This window comes from Rhinolophus sinicus, chromosome 9 (genome assembly GCF_057876585.1).
Source record: "Rhinolophus sinicus isolate RSI-liver-muscle chromosome 9, RSI-T2T, whole genome shotgun sequence".
In the NCBI taxonomy this organism is placed as follows: Eukaryota; Metazoa; Chordata; class Mammalia; order Chiroptera; family Rhinolophidae; genus Rhinolophus; species Rhinolophus sinicus.
In genome coordinates, this window is record NC_142509.1 from 27,310,860 (window position 1) to 27,332,762 (window position 21,903).

The following is a 21,903-nucleotide window of genomic DNA, read 5'->3' on the forward strand; positions in this document are numbered from 1 at the left end:
TGTTACCTGGCTACTCTACAAGGAGCTTACCTGAATCACATACTGTTACTAGGAATACAAGTTATATATCAGAAGGTTGGATCTGATCAGCTAATAAAGTGAACAGCTTCATACTAACAACCGCCTGCACCTCCAATGCTGCTATGTGCGGCAATGCTGCTGTGTGATGCAAAACGGCAAAACCTTGGTTTGTCAAGTACGGGGAGGTTAAAAAAAAAAAATTTAAAAACATGACGTCTTACTTAGTGGTTCAGCTCATCCAAATATGCTAGTTTTAATCTGATAACTGAAGCGCTGAACAAATTTGACAGATTTCCCATTACAATATTTAACCAGCAGCCAGCTAATTTTCTGATTGTTTAAAAAGACAGTGTATGCTCAGAATAAATGTTACAGGGTGAATTGTGAACTTGGTTAAACAGTACATGAAAATGAGTAATGTGGAGTTAGACAAAAGGAAGGCCGCCTCCTATAGACATGCGTGCGTGCGTGAGTGCATGCATGCACGTGTGTGAGTGTGTGTGTGTATGTTCCGTGCACGCTGCTGTTCTGTGAGACACCAGGAGGGAAGCACTGCCTCATGCGGGACAGGGACAGAGGGCAGTTAGGGAGGGACAGGAGGGCCAGAAGCACAAAGCGCTCAGGGGCACCGCCCCTCCTGCAGAGAGCAGACCGTTCAGAATGTACTTAACCCTTCGGGTGCTTTCATCCCTCGACCAGGAAAGTGTGGAGGGGAAGGAAGGCAGGGACGAAGAGGAGGTCACAAGCGCACTCCTCCCGATCTGGAAGGGGAAAAAGAAACACACTCGGGAAAATACAAACAAACAAAACCCCTACCACCTACCCTGGCTTCAGCCCATATCTCCCAGCAAAAGAATCCTGAAAAGCTACTCACTCTGCGAGATTAGTGCTGATATTTCTGTGACAGGTGGGCTCACTGCCACGCTAGCCGATGACAGATGCCCAGAGATGTTTAATCCCTTAGAGAAATGCCTTCCATAAATTACTCAGAATTTAGAAGGCTATTTTTCTATAAGGGAAAAGATAATAAATACCTAGCATAATTTGTCAAATTTGCCAATAGACATTTTTTAATAAACAGACTTAGACAAATATTTGTTTTTTAATCAGGACAGATAATATGAAAGGAGAAATTATATGAATGATTAAAAGTTGGTATAGGTTATCAATCTACTTTTTAGTATAGATATAGAACTTTTGCAATAATATGACACTCTTACATTGTAAATGTTTCTAAAATAAAAAAGTACACTGTGAAAACTAACAAAAGTTGCTTTTCCTACAGTTTTTCAGTTATACAAAAATAAAATTCTTAATTTAGTTCAATGACATTCCCGTTACACCAAATGTCTCAAATCAATTGCTTGAATGTTTAGCCCAAACAACTTAAAAAGTTGAAGTAATGTACTCCCACTTACAATATAACAACACTAATTTTACCCCACTAAAGCTTGACAAAATTAAACTAGGGTTTAATTTACTAGACCATATCCTTTACTTTGCATTTACTCTGAGAATTTTTTGGAAATCCTCTAAAATTTGACTGAAAAAAATAACAACTTCAACATTCAAAAAGATAAATATTACTCTCTGAAAAAACATCACATAAGTTCAAAATGTCTGTAACATCTTGTCAAAACAGGTTTGAGAAATAAATTAATCCAAAAGAAACATGATACTTGAAAACCTCACAACACAGTACTTCTTCCACCATAAAATAATATTGTTAGCAGCCTGTTACAGAACACAATCTTTGGAATACAACACTTGTAAAATCAATGTAGTTATACCTCATTTCTAGGACAAGACACAGCAACTCTTTCTGCATGAAAGGTGGGGGGGTGGGATGCAGAAGCTAAGCAGCACGTTGAGCACACGTGCAGAGGCTATGGAGGCCCGGAGGTTTCTAGACCTATCCTGCATGCCCAGGCCACAGATGCCATCTGATCAACTGAGAGGAGCGGAGAACGCACCTTGAATTCTAAGGGCTCCAGTTCGTAACGGGGCACATACCTGTCTACCTTGAGGAAGACGGCACTTACTTCTGCTGGTGACCTTGACAATTTGTTTTTATTTTTGGAGGTGGGGAAGGAAGTTTATTTTAAAAAAGTTCTGATACTGGCTGGCTGGGAAAGATATTATGGATACAGGGGAGAAAAAGAGGAGGGGGGCTAAGTAAGAGCCAGAATCGCCAGGCTTGTTGGAAAACTTCTGGCCAGTGGCCCTGTGTGCTTGTGGAAACAGTGCAAACATCTGCAGACACATTAAGGCAGCAAACACAGGGACAACGCTCGTAGCCCAGTTTGGCAAAGCAGAGACGTGGGGATCTGCAGGTTCAGAAGAGGAAACGCGGGAGTCAGGATGGACAGAGTGTGAACAGCGGAGGTGCCAGTGGTGTTACTTACGTGTGCGGGGAAAGGCTGGAGTCTCGTCCTGCTCTCTTCGGGATGGTTCACTTCTCCCATTGGGAGATACGGTTTCTGACCCGATCCCGTCTCGTACATGGACATGGGCCTACTGCCTCGGGCAGACGGACGTCGCTTTAAGGAAGAGTGGTTGGAAGTGTCTGTGTACTCAGAACCAGTTTGCACCTGATATATATTGGTTGTGGCCTGTTTCCTGAGGTTCGAATTTTCACTCTGGAGTGTTTGAAGCTGAAAGAAATGTTTGGCAGTGGGACTGTGTTTTTCTACAGCAAGCAGAAAAAAGCAAACACCAAATAAACGCATACAACTACCAGCTTAAAACAATACGAACAAATAACAGCTAGATGGGTTCAAAGTAAAAGGCAACTATAAACAAGAACTCTTTCTTCTAGAACGAATGAAACACTATCAACTCACTTCGCCACGTAAGCATATTAAGTAGCTTAATTTCTGAATGTGGAAACGTTGCAGTTTGGATTTTTTAAAAAGGAAATGTTTAACCACTTAAAAATTGGTCCTGGCGGTCCTGGGAAATATTTGCAGGCAAGCTGGACTCTGGATTATTCTAAAGCTGTTTCTAGCAAGAGCTTGAGATCATTAAGACATCACTTAGGTAACTTGCTTTTCAAATGAGCCCTGAGCAATTTGCAAATGCCAAAAATGCCAGCAGACACCATGGAAGCAGCACAAAGATAACCAGAGTCGCTTTGCAAAGCAAGAAACACAGTGAAGTTCAGTTTATGAAAAATCAAACCAATGACTGCTTCCCAAAAAGCCAACAAGAAAAATTATGGTCAACAAGTTTTTATTACATAATACTCTTGATGTTCCAAACAATTTAGCACTTTTATAAAAATAGAGGGAACCGAATCATGGTATGCTTGCTATATTAACATATCACGAAGAAAACTGGAGACCTATTGAACTATGTTAACATCTTCATCGAAACGCTCCACGTAGCACGCTCACTTCCCTCTGGTGATGGATCAGCTTTCAGCCAGGGCTGGAATATGTGGCCTCTCTCTCCTCTGGCTTTGTCACCCCAAACCGCGACCATGATGGCGTTAGCTTTAAACACTCTAATCTACCTGGCACCACCCCGATTTTAGTTAGAGGCTGTCACTTGGAGACCCTGAATGCTCTTTCCATTCCTCACATGCAGGCTGCTTGATGGTGTCTGATGAATTAGAGTTAAAGGATCAGCAAAGCATTGTGTTACTCTTTGGCATCTGGCATTTTAACACAATTAATTGGGTCCAGTCTGCAGTGTCCTTCCCCTTGGTGCTCCTTCATCTTCCATGACATGTTATAAGCTGGGTGTGGTTCAGCTGTCTGTCTACTCTTTGACAGAGATTGTAAAATCTGACCAAATTCCCCACCAGGGTCAGGGCTTAAGTCCGCAAGCAACTGTATTTGCACCAGAAGATCATTACTTTTTCAATAGCAAACCCATTCAGTGTTAGGAGTTACTTTCAATTTTTATTTAGGAAGCACCGATCTGTGAAAAATACACCAATAGTAGCTGCTCCTCTTCATTAATTAGCATCTTTTCCAAGCAACTGTTAAAATGTGAAAGATCAGATACAAATCATGCTACTTTGTCAAACTATATATATATATATAAAAACTTTACCTAACTTTGACATAAAATCAATACATCTTTGCTAAATAAACATATTCTGCATACTTTATATTAATAGTGCCAAACTTTTGTGAAAGCCTGACTTGCTGCCCCTGCCACAGAAATACCCTCATTCTCGGTTTTCTCAGTGATCCAAGGAATGACAGATTGCTTCCACACCACAAAGGCTTTCAGAGTATAACTTATATCTGCAACTCCCTTTGCAAAGAAGGAACAGCTGCAACGTGACAAGCAGCCACTGAAAATTCCTACATTCCAGGACACAGACAGGCGTAAGGTGCCTGTCAAAACTATGTATTAGGGAATCCATATCCTAAAGTGAAATGGTCAAGGGACAAAGAATGAGGAGCATAACTGACACATGCCTGTCAATGAAGGATTGGGGTGTCTGGTCACGTGCTTATCTGTCTATGTAAAAACCTTCTCTAACAGCTTTTTAGACAAGATCTTGAAATCTGAAACTTTGTCTTAACACTTCTTATGCCTCTGAAACATCCAGCCTAGATTTTGCTTGTATGTGTTTTGATGAGTACAAGCTCTTGGTCTCAATTTTAAAAAATTTTAGTATTCTGTATTTAGAGAGATGTCCTCAGATAAAAATGGATGATGCTTATCTTAATAAGAATCAGACTGCACTTTTTTGTTTGGAAGGAGTATAACAGGAAATAAAAAGGTAACTCAATAATTTCAGAAATCAAAAGCATTTCTAAGAATTGAGGAGCTAATCTATTAGCAATGGCAAATAATTTCACTCTGCATTTCTTAAAGAAGCTCAAGACATTTGCGTTCAGAGACTGTAGGTTATCTCTGGTGATTTCTATAAGCACTATAAAGGAACATTACAAAAAAAAGTGATGCTTAGCAAGTTGATTGACAGTGGCAAACTCAGAATGTTTCGAAAAAGGCACCTCCACAGAATGATTAGTTCCATTAATGGGTCAAACCATAATTCATTCAACAAAAGATATTTCAGAAAAGACAGAGGAAGTGCAACAAGCCCTGTATGTTATGGCAAAAGGGCTCTTGGTCTGTCTTGTTCACAGGTGCACGCCAGCCCTAGACAGGGCCAGCGTGGCCCAGGATAAGTGTTTGATTAAAATTGGATTAATCCTCAGGCATTCTTGTCCCCTTCTATTATAGGTAGTGGAGCCATTTATCTCAGAAGGTATCAAAAAATGATGTAGAATTCAACACCAAAAGAACCCAAGACCAAGCCCCAGGCCAGGGTGCGGTGTAGAGTACTTCCCTAAGAAGTAGAGAAGCACGGACCTCTTTTCAGCTCTATGGCCTTCCTTTAGGAAGTGTCACTGAAAAGGGCCCAGGTACCAATGAAATGCACCATGTCCACTGTTCTCGGTAATAAAGCATTACTCTGCAAATGACAGTATGAAGACACGGCTACATACTTTGTTCTGTTTCTGTTTAAGGGAAGTGTACAAAACCTCATTCTATAGAGAACTGACTATTGAGAGCATTACCCACAAAGTCTTGGGCAGAATTCAGAATTTTTTGACTTCCTTTTCTTAGCAAGCTCATGAATAACCCCCATCTTAAGCAAATTCTGTGCTACTATTAGCCCCACTCCTTTCAGGGATTAATATATTCACATATCCCTGGCTATCTCAAAAAGCAGTGGATGAGAAAATGCTGAGCAAATGGGATTGTTTCTTATTAGCACATAATTCTCACTAGTGCAAACAAAATGCTTTCTTATATTTATTGCGAACCTGCTTTGTGGCAGGCCCTGCTCCAGGATCTGAGGATGTCATAAATTAGTGGTAAGTACTGATGGAAAATAAAGCGGGGATATGGGATAGGGTTGCCAGGGCAGGGGTGAGTAACAACTTGTAAGAGTGAAGAGGGAGAGCACCCCTTGCATGGCGTGGGACTTGGAATGCTGATAAGCATCCACCTGTCCAGGGCTGTCACCTTTGCCGTCTTCACGGTGTGATTATTCTTTAGAAGGAGCAGTAGGAAGAATCACACCCCTGGAGTGACATCCAAGACCCCAGGAAACACAGGACAGTGCAAGTGTTCCCGTAACTGATACCCACGCTTACTAGGTTGTATGTTGCTTCTACTCGGGAAGCTTTCTGGATTTCCTTCTAATCCAAGCTACTTCATCTGAAATATCCAAATACATAGTGCTTCCAAAAAGACAGCTTGGCCCAAAGATGTTTAAGTCTGTTCCAATCACTGTTTTTCTTCCCTCTGACCACAAGCATTGTGCCTGGGATTCTTCCTTATACTATGGGGTTAAAGAGTCAACCATCCTGGCATTTATGAGCATGTTACCTTTTTCTGCATAATTCTCAGCTCGTCACTCAAGTTGTTATTCACCTTCATTAGCTGTTGTATCTTGGCCTCAGAAGCCACTAGAGCGTTTTTGACCTCCATAAATTCCTGCACAGTGACTGGTCCATCTGATAAATCTGAATCTAGGCTCTAAAAATAAATTGGGGAAAATGTTCACAATCTGAGACGATGATAACATTCAAGACTAAAAGCTAAAGAATTTCAAATTCTGACCATGCCGGCTGGATTGCAAAGTTAATCAAACCAAATCAAGGCTTCTGAGGATAATGCAAAAATAAAACATAAAGGTGGGGTTACTATAATATTTGAAAATGTTTGAAGTCAATATTTTCCAACCAATAGGCAGCGGGGCTACAAATCTACTCTTGACAATGACTCTCTAAGTGCATTTATATTGTCTTGTCTGCCTAGCTCTTGCTCATTCATTTTTCTTTTTTATTCCTTCTTTCATTAATTCTTTCATTCCAAGAGATTTTTATTGAGCATCAGGCAGTGTTCTAGGGGCTTGAGATATATAAGAAATAGATAAATGTTCCTGTTCTATGCCATTTACACCCAACAGAGATTCTGGGGGTAAATAAAAATAAGTAACTATATAACTACATAGTATGATAGAAGGTGGTAAGTACTGTAGAAAATAGACCAAATGGAGCAGGGTAAGGGGCTGGTGAGCTGAAGAAGGGCTGAAGGTGGTGCAGTTTGATCAGACAGAGGGGATAAGCCTTTGGATACGTGAAACGTAAGCAGTAGCCTAGGAGGTGAGGACATTAGTCAAACAGCTGTCTGGAGGGAGAATGTTCCAGCCAACAGCAGAGCTCAGCTAAAGGGAGCAGGTGTGCAGGGCGGAGGGGAGTAGGAGGCCCGTCAGCCCACAGAGGACCCTGCCTTGTAGGGTCCGGTCAGCACTTTCCCTTTCACCTAGTGAACCCAGAGCTTCTGGGGAGACTGGGCAGGGGCGTTTCAGACAAGTAGCTCTTGCAGTCCCCTCCACACTCCCTGCATCTGCCAATGGCACCACCATTCTCACAGTCATGTGAGCTGGAAATCTCCAGACACAGCTTCTGTAAGTCTATCTCCCCACTTCAAACATCCAACTTATTGCCAGGACCTGTCTATTCTATCTTCCTGCTCATCCATTCTCAAACATTAGCTGAGCCCTTCTGTGGGCCAGGTTGGGGCCAAGGTCCTGGGGATTCAGCAGTGGGCCGACCAGCCAGACCTCCGCTGCCCTCTCCTCAGGCTCACACTCTGCTGCAGTGACCTCTCTCCCATCCGGACCCTCCCAGCCCAAGTCCTGACGCGGCCTGGGCCAGCTCTACCCTAACTGGGTTCCCTTCCCCTACTCTCTGACCCTCCAGAACACTCCTCCCAAAACAGAGGACCCCAATTGGCCGACCATCGCCTCCTGCCCTGGGCTCTGCACTGCCCGCTGAGGTCCACACTCTTCAGTCTGGCATCATGTTCCTCCACAGTGTGACCCGTGCCCTTTTCTGCAGCTTTGAGTTCCACTCCTTTTAGGCTGTCTCTACACAGGGCCCCCTTGTTTCACTTTCTCTCTGCCTAGACCACCCTTCCCAGCCTCCCACATGCCTAAACCCAGGCATCCTTTAAGACACCCATTAAGAACCATCCTATTTACAAAGCTTCCCGATACTCCTCCTCACCAAGTTGTCTCCTCTCACCCCCAAACCCCTCTCTGTTTGTGCTTCTTATGACACATAGCACTGTGTACTTTTTATTGCAGTTCTCTCTCCTATTAGGCAGTGACAGCCTCACAGGAATGGGACTAGACCTCACTCAGGAGAGTACTATCCAGAGAAGTCACTCGGTAAGTATTTGTTGAAAGAATATAAAACACACCAGTCTCTTCTCACAAGTTTTATAAAGTCGCAATTGCAGCTGGGCTGTGATTCAGTAACTGACTTGGGGACAAAGGACCTCCTCTTTTAAAACTATCTACCTTGTTAGACCTTTGCTTGGCTCAAGCTCCTGGGAAACCCAACGTTACCTCCACAGCAGTTTTCACAGGCCTAGCCCGCGAGGGACTTACAAATAAGGCAACTGTGCAGGAAAAGAGATTCTACAAAGCAGCCCTGTCTCCCTTGCGGTGTGTCCCCTCACCTTCTGCCTGTGTGCCTTGCTGGCAGCGGCCTCCAGATCGGCGTCTTCGTCCGAGGCCACGCTGTCGTAGTCCGGCTGGTCATTGTCTTCACTTTCGATGCTGTGCTGGTTACTGATCGCTTTCAGTACGAGCTCCACATTGTCTATCAACAGAAGGAAAGAACTTGACTGTGGGCTTAAAAAAAACAACCCACCCCCATGCTCCCCACAACTATCGGGAGGATTTTTGAGTGTAGTCATTCAAAAGACTGAAAGAGAATGACAGAAATGGCAGTGCTATGGTCACACCAATATGGGGATAACAGAGCAAGTTATCAGTCAGACACACAGCCTACTATAAGCTGCACAGAGAATTTGAAGCATCCCTCTGAGCTACTGGCCAAATGTGGGCAAATTAATTAGATGGTTTAGGAAAGAGCTGCTCCGGTTAAGGAGGCAGGTTCTCATGTTTCTAATCATTCCATGAGATAGCGTATAGCTCCAAATCCTGAAGATAAAGCTGTGCTAATGCAAGATTAACTACCGTTCTATTGTAACTGTAACTTGTTTACAAGGTGATGTCACATTAAAATAGAAAGGAAATCATTAAAGTTTAGCCTAGAAATGAGGTGTTCAAAGAACAGGCACACTGCTATTTAGTCAGTGAGAGACAGGAAAACATAAGAGTGACCCAGTGGACACACACACGTGCCTAAGAGAAAGGTATGGTCTATAGGGGAGCAGGGATGACTCTACAGGCTCTAACATATTTTGAATAAGAGATTTCACAAATTAGCCAGGTTTCCCCAATTTCTTTCAGGAATTTTAATTTGTATCACTCATAGCCATTGCTACAGGTTCTATCTCCTTCCAGTCTTTCTCTTCAGCATGCACATACACTCATTATTTGCAGTAGGAGTGGTCTGTAAAGTGGCTGTGAAGACTGAATTAGCAAACATTGAACCACTGTGCTAAGTGGAAACACAGGTTTAGGCTCCTGTGAGCCTCTGGTCCCAACATTTTGTCAATTGATGAATGTATAATCTTGTTTTACGCGTACATGTGCTTCTGTCTAAAGACGCTTTGATATATATTGTTGATTCACTCACAGTGAGCTCATGGCCAACAGTATTGGCACATCACAGCCTTCCTGTTTGGTAACCCTACACAGCACTTCAGCACTACACTTGGGGGCCATTTTAAACAGTGAAATCACTAACAAAAAGCACACAAATGGGAACAATATGGCACTAAACAAACTTGGAAAAGACACTTGTTTACAATTTAAGAGTTGAAACAAAAGGCAGAGCATTGCCTCGTTCAATTTCAGCTGGGAACGTGTATTTTGGGTGACTCAAATTTTCTACCGCTCTGCACATGTCCACAAATTACCATGAAAGAGCTGTGAGGACTGATTTTGGGGTTACAAATACATTTTAGCGAACAGGTGACTTTGCAAATGTGGAATGGGTGAATAATGAAGACTGACTATATACTTGTACTTACATGTGGCATAGTCACTTGTACATATGTATGTATATAAAAGTTTTTCTTACAAAACTGGGACTATACTAAACTAAACCTTCTAAAAAACGAATATATTACTTTATACTATGTCACTACATATTCCTGAAAAATAAGTCTGCGCACTATTCAAATTTGTGACTAATCGTTGCTCTATTATTATTTGCTTCCAATGTTTTCAGTGTTCTATATATAATGTATATAAAATCATCTCTGATTATTTCCCCTCAATTAACATCTAGAAATGGAACTACCATACATGTACATTTTGAGACTCCAAATGTATGAAAGAACCCCTATCATTGCACCTTCAACAAAATTTAATAAACTTTTTTAGAACTTATTTATTCCTGGTTGAACCAGTAAAACCCACAAATTATTGTCAGTTAATGATTATTTACTGTGTTTGGGAAATGTGATGCTGACTGAAAACCTAATTTTATGATACTGTTTAAATGTGTTACAATTTAAAAATGTCTGAATTCTGTAATTAGAAAATCACCAATGAGGATACAGTATTGGGGCTGAGGAGGAAGTGTATTCCTGAGCATGGAGACAGGACCCCGAGCTACTGAACTAGACTCAACAGGGCACCTCAGAAATAGGTACTTGATGCTCTTCTTATTTTAAACTACAATAACTCTCACTAGACGTCTAAAGTCTATAGTAATACATTTTAAATATTTATAACTAGTTTTGTAGGTGAGCAACAGCAGGTGAGCTGTACTTTCAATCAAGAGGGTTTATTTTCTTAGGTAATTTAACAAGATCTAAAGCGACTTTTGGGTTAATTGCACGATGCAATTTTATAGGGAAGACAGGTGACTCAAGAGGCAAAAATCATATATAAGATAAATGTGAATAGCAGTTAATAACACTGAAATATTTATAATTCACCAGGGCTCAAAGAGGTAAACTTTTCATCACAACATATTACCAATAAAACTTATAGGGCTTTAACTAAGTTGTGCCTTGATGACTGCCTTAATTATTTTATAACTTTGAATCTAACACTTGTATGACTTTTACAAGGCCAAAGAAGTGAACATTTAGAGGTGGGAAACAGTTACCTTTTGAACTAGAGAGAGGACTGCCTTGCTGTCTCCTCTTGGCATCGCTGAGAATGTCGATAACCAGCGTGGCAAACTCATGGGCGTTAAACCGAGCTAATTTCTGTCTGCCCTGAAGGTGAAAAAATAATTGGAAATACTCCCAAGTGTAAAAACATACATAAATATTCACATAAAACTAGTTGGACTATTGTTAGACTTCAGCAAAGACCTTTCAGCATGATTAAGGGATCACTAATCACAGCCATAATTAAACCAAACATTAATACTTTCCTTGCAAACAGCTTAAAACCATTTTCCTAAGAGAACTATATAACATGTAAGTTCTTACAATGCATATGTATTTTGGGGAACAAAAATAAAATGGTTCTACTTAATGCTTTTTTTCTAATATCAATTCAGTTTTGAAGTAGACCTCGAAATGAAAAATAAGGAATTCCCATGTGAAAGCTGTACTTAATTTTGAGGTTTCTGAAACCAGTTAACAAAATTACTTTTCTGAAGTTTGCAGCAACTTCAACTCTTATCTGCAGCATGAGAAAGCCCATCTTGCCACATCCTTAACAGCTTACGAGTTTCCTTTATTATAATATATACTTTATTAATTTGATTGATGAAACTTTCATTAATGTCTTTAGGCTGCTTTCTTTGATTACTAATGAAGTTAAAACTTCTCTTTACATTTGAAAGCCAGTTACATTTCCTCTGTGAAATGTTTTATGTTCTCACCCAGTCATTGATTCACATCTATCACTTTTGTTATCAATTTGTGAGTTGTGTGTGTGTATATAAAGAATATTAACGTTTGAATCAATCAAAAAAATTTTAAATGCCTGTCCTGGGAAAAGAAAATACCAAGATATCAGCTATTCTCAAAAGGTCACTACTAGTTACTTTGCAGACTCAGCCACTTGCCTGGTTCCGTGTCGATGAGTACTCGGGATTGACCGGAAGGAAGGGAACGACAGTTGTTTCAGTCACCAGGGCGCTGTGGTTTTGCGTGGCAAGCCAGACTAGCCAGAGGAAAGAGCCAGAGATAGAATCTCATCACCACGGGTGCCCACTGCTCCTCTGAGAGCCGCGGCCCCCGCCTTACTAGGGAGACTCGGGAAAGCACACTTCGAAGCCAACATACACAAAAGTAAATGTCCACACACGTGTTACCAGGACAGTAGAAATTGGGCAAGTAAAACACTGAGGCTGGCAGCGTGTCACTGCCCACTGATAACAGAAGCTTATTAGATAAAGCCACATGTCAAGTCACCTGCATCAGTCTCTCGCCTGTCAACTTCATCGTACACATCCATGGCAAGTTCTTCAAACAAATGATTACTTAGCTGAAAGTAAAAAAATATCAGGAACACAAGGGACAAGGATTAACACTAGCAGAATGAGCGGGGACTGTGACTTATTCACCCTTTTATTTCCAGTGTCTGATCCAAAGCCAGTGCTTAGTAAATACCCACTGCTACGCAGACAATCACATTTCCAATATAGTACAGATGCTCTAGGAGTCCCTGCCTCCCACAGCAGCCTCACTGCTCTATGTGACGCAGGTAAGAGGCATTGAAAGTGCCTATCTCACACACAGGTGCCAGGTCTCTACTCTTCGTGTGCTATCACCCTTTCAGTCTCCTCTTCTGCTCTTGGGAATGTTTGCCAGTTCCCCCAGGTATAAGGGATCTGAAATCCTTGGCAGGATAAAGACACCAAAGCCTGCTATTTGGAGAGGACTGAACATGCCACTGGACAGAAACATCACCCATCACCCAGACGGAAGCCTGTTTGCTGTCCTCCTCAGTAGCGGCTTTCCAATCCCCAGAAGAACTGAGTGTCCTCAACAATGGACAGCCTGCATGTTCAGTATGCTGTGCAGGGACAGCCAAGGAAACAACCCCCGCACAGACTAGGTGCTCGCCTGGCAGCAACGGGGACGGCAGGACAGTTCAGGTCCTTCCTCAACCCAGACGAGGCTAAACCGTCGGGTGGTTCCAGCTCTCTCTCCATTTTCCTCAGAAAACGCACCCTGACGCTTGGCAGCTGTTACTGTGTAGTTGACTGCTTCCCCATTCCGTGAGGACAGATGCTAGATTTGTTCTATTCCCTACTGTGTTCCACCATGTGCACACAGTATCTAGCGCTGAGATGGCGCTCAGTACATATCCACTCACACACTGACCACAAGGTGTTTTATGCAGCAATTTTAAATGCTGGCTACATGAACCTCATGGGAACTTGTTAAAATGGGCACAACACATTGTTGGGCGACAAAAAGCAGGATATAAAATTCTATAATTATGATTGCACTTCAGTTAAAAAAAAAAAGAGGCATCGAAAAGAAGAATTAGAATATACCAAAATATTGAGCCTGAATCCATTAAGAATATAGTGAATAAGGATGATTCCAAATTTTCTCCCGTGTGGTTACACTACACTTATAACTAAAAATAAACTCTGACAGTCTTATTGCTACATAAGGTAACGAAGGACTGGAAACTTGGACTTGCATCGTAAATGTCTAGTCTCTTTCCTCTTAGGGGTTATAAGCTGATGCTATTATCACTAACAACAAATACAATAGCAATACTGATTGAGGGCTTACATTCCAGGCACTGTGCTAATATCATCATATAAAATACTCACAACACCTCTGTGAAGATAGGAATTACAATTATCCCACTTTACAGACAAGGAAATTGAAGCACAGAAGTTAGTAGCTTACCTAAAGTCACAAAGCCAATAAATGATGGATCTGAGATCCAAGTTTAAGTCTCTCAGAAAGTTAACATTTGCTAAATAAAGGAACACATTAGTCTTATTAAATTTCTCCCAGCTTTTCATTAGGGAGGGAGGGAGGGAGGGAGAGAGGGAGGAAGAAAGGAAAGAAGGGAAGGAGGGTGGCAGAGATGGAGGGAGTGAGGGAGATATAGTAGGATCAGTACTGAATTGGCACTGGTAAGAGCTGTGAGTATATGTTCCTTCTCACTTGTGCCAAGGAGACCATGGGGTAGGATCAGTAACAGTGGCAGCTCACCTTCACCGAGCATGTCTGATTTGTGACCCCTGATCTGCATCTCCCTTCCTAGGAGAGGACACCAAGGCTCAGAGACGCTGAGAAGCTTGTCAGAGCTGAGCTCTGTACCTGACCAGTCTGACCCAGAGCCCAAGTTCTGGAAGGCTGTACTCAGCTGTGTTCCAGAGATTTATCTGGTGCCTGCCATATACTAGAGATTAGTATAGCTATAACCTCAGCTTCAATGTAGCTTTCAGCCTAGCAAATATAGGATAGTCAAAGGGAGCTTGGGTTTATCTATAATGTTGGAATTATTTAAAATAAAAATTAGCTTACATACTGTAAGTAATTAAAAGGAAATCACAGAATATTAGTGTCATCTGACTCCAAAGTTTATCATCATAATTACCTTACTGTATGATCTCCTTAATTTAAGAAAGGCGATAAAACACACAGACACACAAAACCGTAGATATAGAACACAGAGACACCAAACAAATTGCATAAAATATATTTATTTCATATTACAGTTAAATACTAGTAGTGATAAATTCATTTTCTGTAATATTTAGTACTTAATATTATATGTTGTTCTAGTAAAGGGTCTTCTGTGAAAAGGGGAATAAAGAGAAAATCATAAATTATGCGAGTTGCAATTTCAGTTGGGTTTTGGGAAAACTACTACCTACATTGTGAAGGTGGTCGTATTTCCGCTGCTTGAATGATGAACGGGATGGAAGCTGGAAAAGGGGAATGCTGCAGGCAGAGGAGGATTCCTGAAAGAGGCCTTGAAGGTGACAGCTCATGGCCTCAGAGTACTAACCCATGACGAAATATTTAAGTGTATACACACACACACACACACACACAATGGGAACCAGATGGGAAGGAGGACAAGAACGGAAAGATGAGAGTTGGATGATGCCCTTAAAGGTTATGCAAAGAAGAATCTCTTGGTTCTGATCCTGAGAGCAATGAGAACAGCTGAGGAGTGTAATCTGGTGGTGAAAACGGCTGGGGAAGCGCCCTGGTGAGGCTTCATTTGTGGGGACTAAACAAAGAGAAATCATTCCCAGAGAAGTGGATTCCTGACTAAGGCTGAGATGGGCAGGCTGGAAAGAAACAGTCAGATTAAAGTGATGTTTGCCCTGCAGAACTGGGCAAACTCTGAGCACATGCCCAGGGCAGGACCACCAGCTTTTAAAAGCATACATCTGCAAAGCTCTGATGAATGGCATGGGATATGCGTGGTAGTTATAATGGTGGCTGGATCCCAATGGCAGCAAGTGAATCTATGGTCCTCACCATGACAGCATCAGCTTTTATCCTTCTCTACCATCCTATAAGGTCTCAGGAAGTAATCTCAAGAAGTGTGTCCCATTTACTCATTTACATTGGAAGAAACAGGGAACTCTTACAAGGAGAAACAACTTCCTAATGTCAAAGGCACAGGCTTCACTTTTTAAAATGACAGAAAAATGGCATTATTTGAAGCAGAGCCAATAAACCGGATCTACTCAACTTAATAGCACTTCCCGTCTTCATCGCTACATACTACATGGTCTGCTTCTGATTTAACAATATCTAAGAGTATGAAACACAGTCATCTGATGCAACAGGCAATGAGCCCAGAATAAGAATTAGCAGGATACATTTCCCATACTGGAGTTCACTAGGAAAGAAAGATACTCACAGATTGAAGTTTCTTCTTAGCAGCTTTTGCCAATTCAGACAAATCCAGGCTGCTAAGAAAATGTACAAAACTAATAAGCAAATAAAATCATTTTTGTGAGCTCTGCAGAAGATTAAGATAGCCATGGGATCAAGATATTAATTACAGTTCATGGGCATGGTCTGAGCCAACAATTCTATAGCCCAATAGAATCAGTGAGGAAATTCTGAACAGCACAACTTGGTGAAAGTAACTGCTAGAAATACCATAATCATGTAACATGGTAAAATGAATAATCGTCACCTACTAACTAAAAGACAAAAACTATTAATATTATTGCCAGGTTAATCCCCAGGTTCTTTGTGTGAAAAGTCAATTTTTGAAGTATTAAAAAAAGCACGATAGACTACAGAAAGGGCAGAACATGAAAAACTAGAATGGCAAGATTATATCTGGAACAGCAACTAATAATTTCATAATCTCTTGACAGTATTTGTGCAAAGGTAATTGGCTAAATTAACGGTTCATTCCGGCAGCCATGAACTCATCTGACCTTACAGACTAGGGATCGGCAGATTACAGCCCACTTTTTGTTCAGCCCATGAGCTAAGAATAGTGTTTACATTTTTCACTGGCTGGGGGAAAAAACAAAAGAAGAAGAATATTTCATAACTTGTGAAAATTATATTAAATGGAAATTTCAGTATCCAGAAATAAAATTTTATTGGAATTGGTATGCCCTTCATTTATATAGTGTCCACGGATGCTTTCATCGACAACAGTCGAGTTCAGTAGTTGTGACAGAGGCTGTATGGCCCACAAAGGCTAAAATATTTACTGTCTAGCCTTTAACAACAAAAGTTGCCGCTCGGTGTTACAAAGAATATACTCTCTTATAGTACAGAAATATTCTGTAATCTATAGACACAGTATACTGTCACAACTGGCTAAAACTGTGACAATATCACTGACTCCCATTTTCTTATGAGTAAACTTATGCTCTTTCAAACTTAAGTTTTATATGGTGGTTTACTTACAGCCGTCTTATTTCCAAATTGTATAGCCATAAAAGAGAAAAATGTATGGACTTTGTTAAACACAAAATATAATATAATTAAATACTATACATCCAAGGAAATGTTAGTGACAGATAAAATTAATTGTATTTCAGTGGCCTTACCTGTCCGCCATTTGAGGTATTATAAAGTGCTGTCCATTTTTGTGATCTGAAACAGAAATCAGCCAAAGTTTTGTTCATATAAACATTGATAAGACTGGTAAAGGAACACCACATTTTCTCAATTTATGTTTTGCAATTAGTATCTTCCCATAATTATGAATTATGTAAGGAGACAGAAGTTGCCAGATTGGCTACAAATTCCCAAAGACCTGGCCAGTAGCAAGGATCATATCCTTGTTTTCTTCTAATACAAACGTCCAGACATCACTAAGCAGAAAGTTTAACGCTCACCCTAATCCTTACGCTTTGTTCACCCCCAATATAACTGATGCTCTTCAGCCATGGAAGGAACATTTAGGGAGCTGAATTAGCTCACAGCAGGCTTCCATAAACTCTTCATGTGACATGGGTGGAGCTTCCTTGAGCTTTAGCGGCTCACCTTCAAATAAATCAATTAGTATAAAAGTCAGGGCTGGGGCAGGTGGTCTTGGCAGATCTAGGCATTGGCTCCGTTTCCTACAATGCTGGCTGACTCAGTCCTAATCTAGTTTCTGGAGAACACTAGTCACGCCAATGAGTAGAGCCACTATAAGCATTCACGTGTAGGTTTTTGTGTAAACATAAGTCTTTATTTCTCTTGGGTAAATATTTAGGAATGGGACTGCTGGGTTATAAATAATTGCATGTTTAACTTGGTAAGAAACAGCTAGACTTTTTTCCAGAGTAGCTCTATCATTTTGTTTTCCATCCAGCAATGTATGAGCGTTACAGTTGCTCCCCCTCTTCCAGAGCTTGAATTATCATTTTTTTTAAAAAATTTTTTTAGTAATTCTAACAGGTATGCGGTGGTATCTCACTGTGGTTTTAATATGCACTTCCCTAATGGCTAATGGTACTCAGCTTCTCTCTTCATGTGCTTATTTATTTGCCATTTGTATATCGTCTTTGCCCAGTTATTACTTGTTTGTTTGCTTACTGTTGAGTTTTAAATATTTAGATATAAATACTCTGGATTCAAGTCCTTTGTTAGATATGTGATTTCCAAGTATTTTCTCCCAGTCTGTGACTGTCTTTTCACTATCTTAACTAGTTTTTTTGAAGGGCAAAAGTTTTAAATTTTGACAAAGTCCAATTTATCGGTATTTTCTTTTACAGCTTATGCTTTTGGTGTTACATCCAAGTACTTTACCTAATCCAAGATCACAAAGATTTTCTCCCAGATTTTCTAGTTTTAATAGTTTTATGTTTAATAGTTTTATGTTTTACATTTAGATCTATGATCCATTTTGAGTTTATTTTTATAGAAGGTGTGAGGTTTAGGTTGAGGTTCATTTTTCTGCATATGGAAGTCTAGTTGTTCAAACACTATATATTGAAAAGACTATCGTTCCTAGATTGAATTGCCTGTGTCAAAAATCAATTGAACATATTTGTGTGGTTTTATTTCTGGATTTTCTATACTGTTTCATTGATCTTTATCTCTTCACCATAACCACACTGTTTTGAGTACAGTAGAGCTTTATAGCAAATCTTAAAATTCGGTGGTGTGATTCCTCCCATTTGTCTGCTGCAAAACTATCTTGGCTATTCTATTTCCTTTACATTTCCAAGTAAATTTTAGAATCAGCACGTCAATGTGTACAATAAATCCTTGAATTGCATTAAATTTACAAATTAACTTGCAGAGAATTGACATGTTAACTATACTGAGTCTTCTAATCCATAACCACAGTATATCTCTCTCCTTATTCAAGTCCTCCTTGCTTGCTTTCATTTACATTTTATAGTTTTCAGTATATATACCCAATACATATTTTGTTAGATTTATACCTAAGCATTTAATTTGGAGCTACTGTAAATGGTATTGTTTTTCTAATTTCAGTTTCTAGTTGTTCACTGCTAGTCTACAGAACTATGATTGATTTCTGGTTGTCCACTTTGTATTCTGCAACCTTGCTAAACTCACTTATTAGTTCTAGAAACTTTATTGTAGATCCCTTGGAATTTTCTACATAGAAATCATCCCATTTATGAATAAGGGACAGTTGTTTCTTTTCAATCTGTATACCTTTTATTTATTTTCTTGCCTTATGGCACTGGTTAGGATTTCTAGTGCAGTGTTGAATAGGTATGATCTTTGGGCTAAAGCATTCAATTTTCATCATTAAGGATGACGATAGCTGTAGGTTTTCCATAGATACTCTTTTATCAGATTAAGAAGTCCCTTCTATTCCTAGTTTGCTATGTTTTTTCTTCTTTTTTAATCATGAAAAATAGTGAATTTTTCTAAATGCTTTCTCTGCATTAACTGATAAGATTACATAGTTTTCATTTTTTAGTCTGTTAATGTGATGGATTACAATTACAATAACCAATTTTCAAATATTTAATCAATCATGCAAACCTGTAAATTCTACTTGATTATGTTGTATTCTTCTCTTTATATATTGTTGGATTCAATCTGCTAACATTTTGTTGAGGATTTTGGTGTCTATGTTCACAAGGGCTATTCTTCGGTGCTGTCTTCGCTGGATTTAGTATCAGAATAATGATGGCCTCACAAAATGACTTGAGAAGGTTTCCTCCCTTTCTAGTTTCTAAAACAATATCATGCAGGATTGATGTTTTTGTTCTTCAAATGGTTGGTAGAATAATCTCATTTTATGTGCAAAACTTGAAATGTGAATTCCAAACAGTTAACAATATGCATTAAGAATAATTGCAAAGCCAGCAAACCGTGTGAGTCATAGACTGTATTTACTGCATTGCTATATAGCAACACTACTTCAGCTTGTTTACAGTATTCATCAGTGAAGTCATCTGGGCTGGGATTTTCTTTAACAGCATTTTTTTTTAAGTACAAATTCTTTAAAATGTAGAATTACATATTTTCAATATCTCTTCTGAGGTCGGTGTTGGTAGTTTGTGACTTTCAAGGAATTGGTTCATTTTATCTAAGTTGTCTAATTTATGTGCATAGAGTTACTTATAGTGTTTATTACCCTTTACTGTCTGTGGGATTTGTAGTGATATCCCACTTTGCGTATTCTTTCCTTTTTTCTTTGTCAGTATGGCTAGACATTTATCAATTTTATTGATCTTTTTGAGGAATCAGCTTTGGGTTTCATTGATTTCTAACTGTTCTCTTTTTTCAATTTCATTGATTTCTGCTCTTTATTATTTCCTGCCTTTGCTTACTTTGGATTTATTTTGCTCTTTTTCTAGTTTCTTGAGGGGGAAGCATAAAGATTTTAGACCTTTATTCTTTTCCAATGTAAGAATTTATCCTCTTAAGACCCATGGATTATTTAGAAGTATGATTTTTTAATTTTCAAGCATTTGGGTACTTTCTAGTTATAGCCAGCTTAATTCCATTATGGTCAGAGAATACACTTTGTAGAATTTTAATTCTTTTAGATTTGCTGAAATTTGTTTTATGACCCAGGGTATGGTCTATCTCAGTGAATGTTCGATGTGTACTTGAAAGGAATGATGTTGTTGGGTAGAGTACACTAAATGTCAACTAGATGCAGTTGGTTGACAGTATGGTTTCAGTTCAATATCCTTGCTGATTTCTATCTATCAGTTCTATTTATTAATAAATGAAGACTGTTGAGCCTCCAACAATAATTTTGGATTCGACCCTTTCTCCTTTTTCTCTCAAAGTTTGCTTCATGTATTTTGAAGCTCTGTTGCTGGATGTCAACACATTTTGGATTGTTATCTCTTCTTGGTGAATTGGTCCTTTTATCAACATGTTACGTCTCTCTCTATCCTTAATAATCTTCCTTGTTCTGAAGTCCATTTTGTTTGATATTAACATAGCCACTCTAGCTTTTTTTCACTTTTGTTTGCATGGTATATATTTTTATACCTTTTTGCTTTTAACTTAACTATGTCATTACATTTAAAATTGGTTTCTAATAGACTGCATGGACCATGGACCATGGTTTGCCAACCCCAAGTCTACCTCACAAATAAAGGTGGCTAATGGCAAAGTTCACTTTTGGACTTTTTTCCATTCCTTAGATAGCAGAATTCTTCAAATAACTACAGAAGTGGTTGTTTTGCTCTTCCATTCCTTGTCCCCCTATGTGCAAGAACTGTGGTCCACATTCAGTTTTGGTTCGATGTTTGGATGCTTGAAACAGTCACTACTCTAGAGCCAAAATAAAGTTTTAAAAACTAGAATTTGAGGAGATTTGACCGACATTGTCTACATACAACTGAAAATGCTGTAGTTATCATTTCAAACAGAAATTCTTATTTGCAATTTTCTTAAGGATATGTTCAAGCAGAGGTCATAAGTAATAGTGTCCCAACTTGTTTTCCCAGAGACTGACTGACTGGAGGTGTGGAGAGGCCCCTGTCCTTTCACTCACCTGGTTTCCTGCCACAGAGATAGAAGGCTAGTCTGTCAGTCAGCTCATACTGTATTTCTACAAGGCGTTCTGCCAGCTCATGGTGCCCTCCTTGCCTAGCAAGAGAAAACAAAGTACCATTTATACCACTCACCAGACACTGGCTCTAGAATAGAAAAGTACAGAGATGTCTCCTGAGACACGTGAGTGATTGATCAAACATGACTTCTTAGAATAATCAACCTTTTTGTGTGAGGTAAACTGTTAACGTCTATTTTGACTCCCACCTTTATAAACTGTTTTCACAATCTGAACTACTCCCTCTCCTTTATTAATTTACAAGACAGAATACTTAGTAATAAATTCAAGGACTCATAAGAGGGATAAAGAATAACTTCATCTAATGAAGTAGAAAATAAAATTAATAAGTGGTGTAGGGTAAAGAGTCTCAAAAATTAACTAGAGTGCTTTAAAAAATATACAGATGTCCAGGCCCCACCCTTGGAAATTCCACGTCAGTAAGGATGGGATGAGTGTGGACATCAGTATTCTAAACAAGGTCCTTCCTTTAGATGCTT

The 21,903-nt window shown here is 39.7% G+C and overlaps 1 protein-coding gene across 10 annotated transcripts in view; it reads right to left on the minus strand.

The window, feature by feature from the left end:
• GIT2 (GIT ArfGAP 2) overlaps window positions 1–21,903 on the minus strand; it is a 44,788-nt gene that overhangs the window by 12,871 nt on the left and 10,014 nt on the right. Inside the window, exons 7-17 of one of the 10 annotated variants that reach the window (XM_088800967.1) lie at window positions 21,347–21,441; window positions 16,965–17,010; window positions 15,806–15,857; window positions 14,802–14,888; window positions 12,364–12,436; window positions 12,015–12,112; window positions 11,100–11,211; window positions 8,527–8,669; window positions 6,385–6,534; window positions 2,427–2,675; window positions 693–782 (exon numbers count right to left, since the gene is read on the minus strand). In XM_088800967.1, the coding sequence (XP_088657093.1) occupies window positions 693–782; window positions 2,427–2,675; window positions 6,385–6,534; window positions 8,527–8,669; window positions 11,100–11,211; window positions 12,015–12,112; window positions 12,364–12,436; window positions 14,802–14,888; window positions 15,806–15,857; window positions 16,965–17,010; window positions 21,347–21,441 (1,195 nt within the window). Of the gene's footprint in view, window positions 1–692; window positions 783–2,426; window positions 2,676–3,235; window positions 4,007–6,384; window positions 6,535–8,526; window positions 8,670–11,099; window positions 11,212–12,014; window positions 12,113–12,363; window positions 12,437–14,801; window positions 14,889–15,805; window positions 15,858–16,964; window positions 17,011–21,346; window positions 21,442–21,903 lie in introns of those variants that run through there. The other 9 variants (XM_019757451.3, XM_019757452.3, XM_074321569.2 and 6 more) reach the window with 9 other exon arrangements.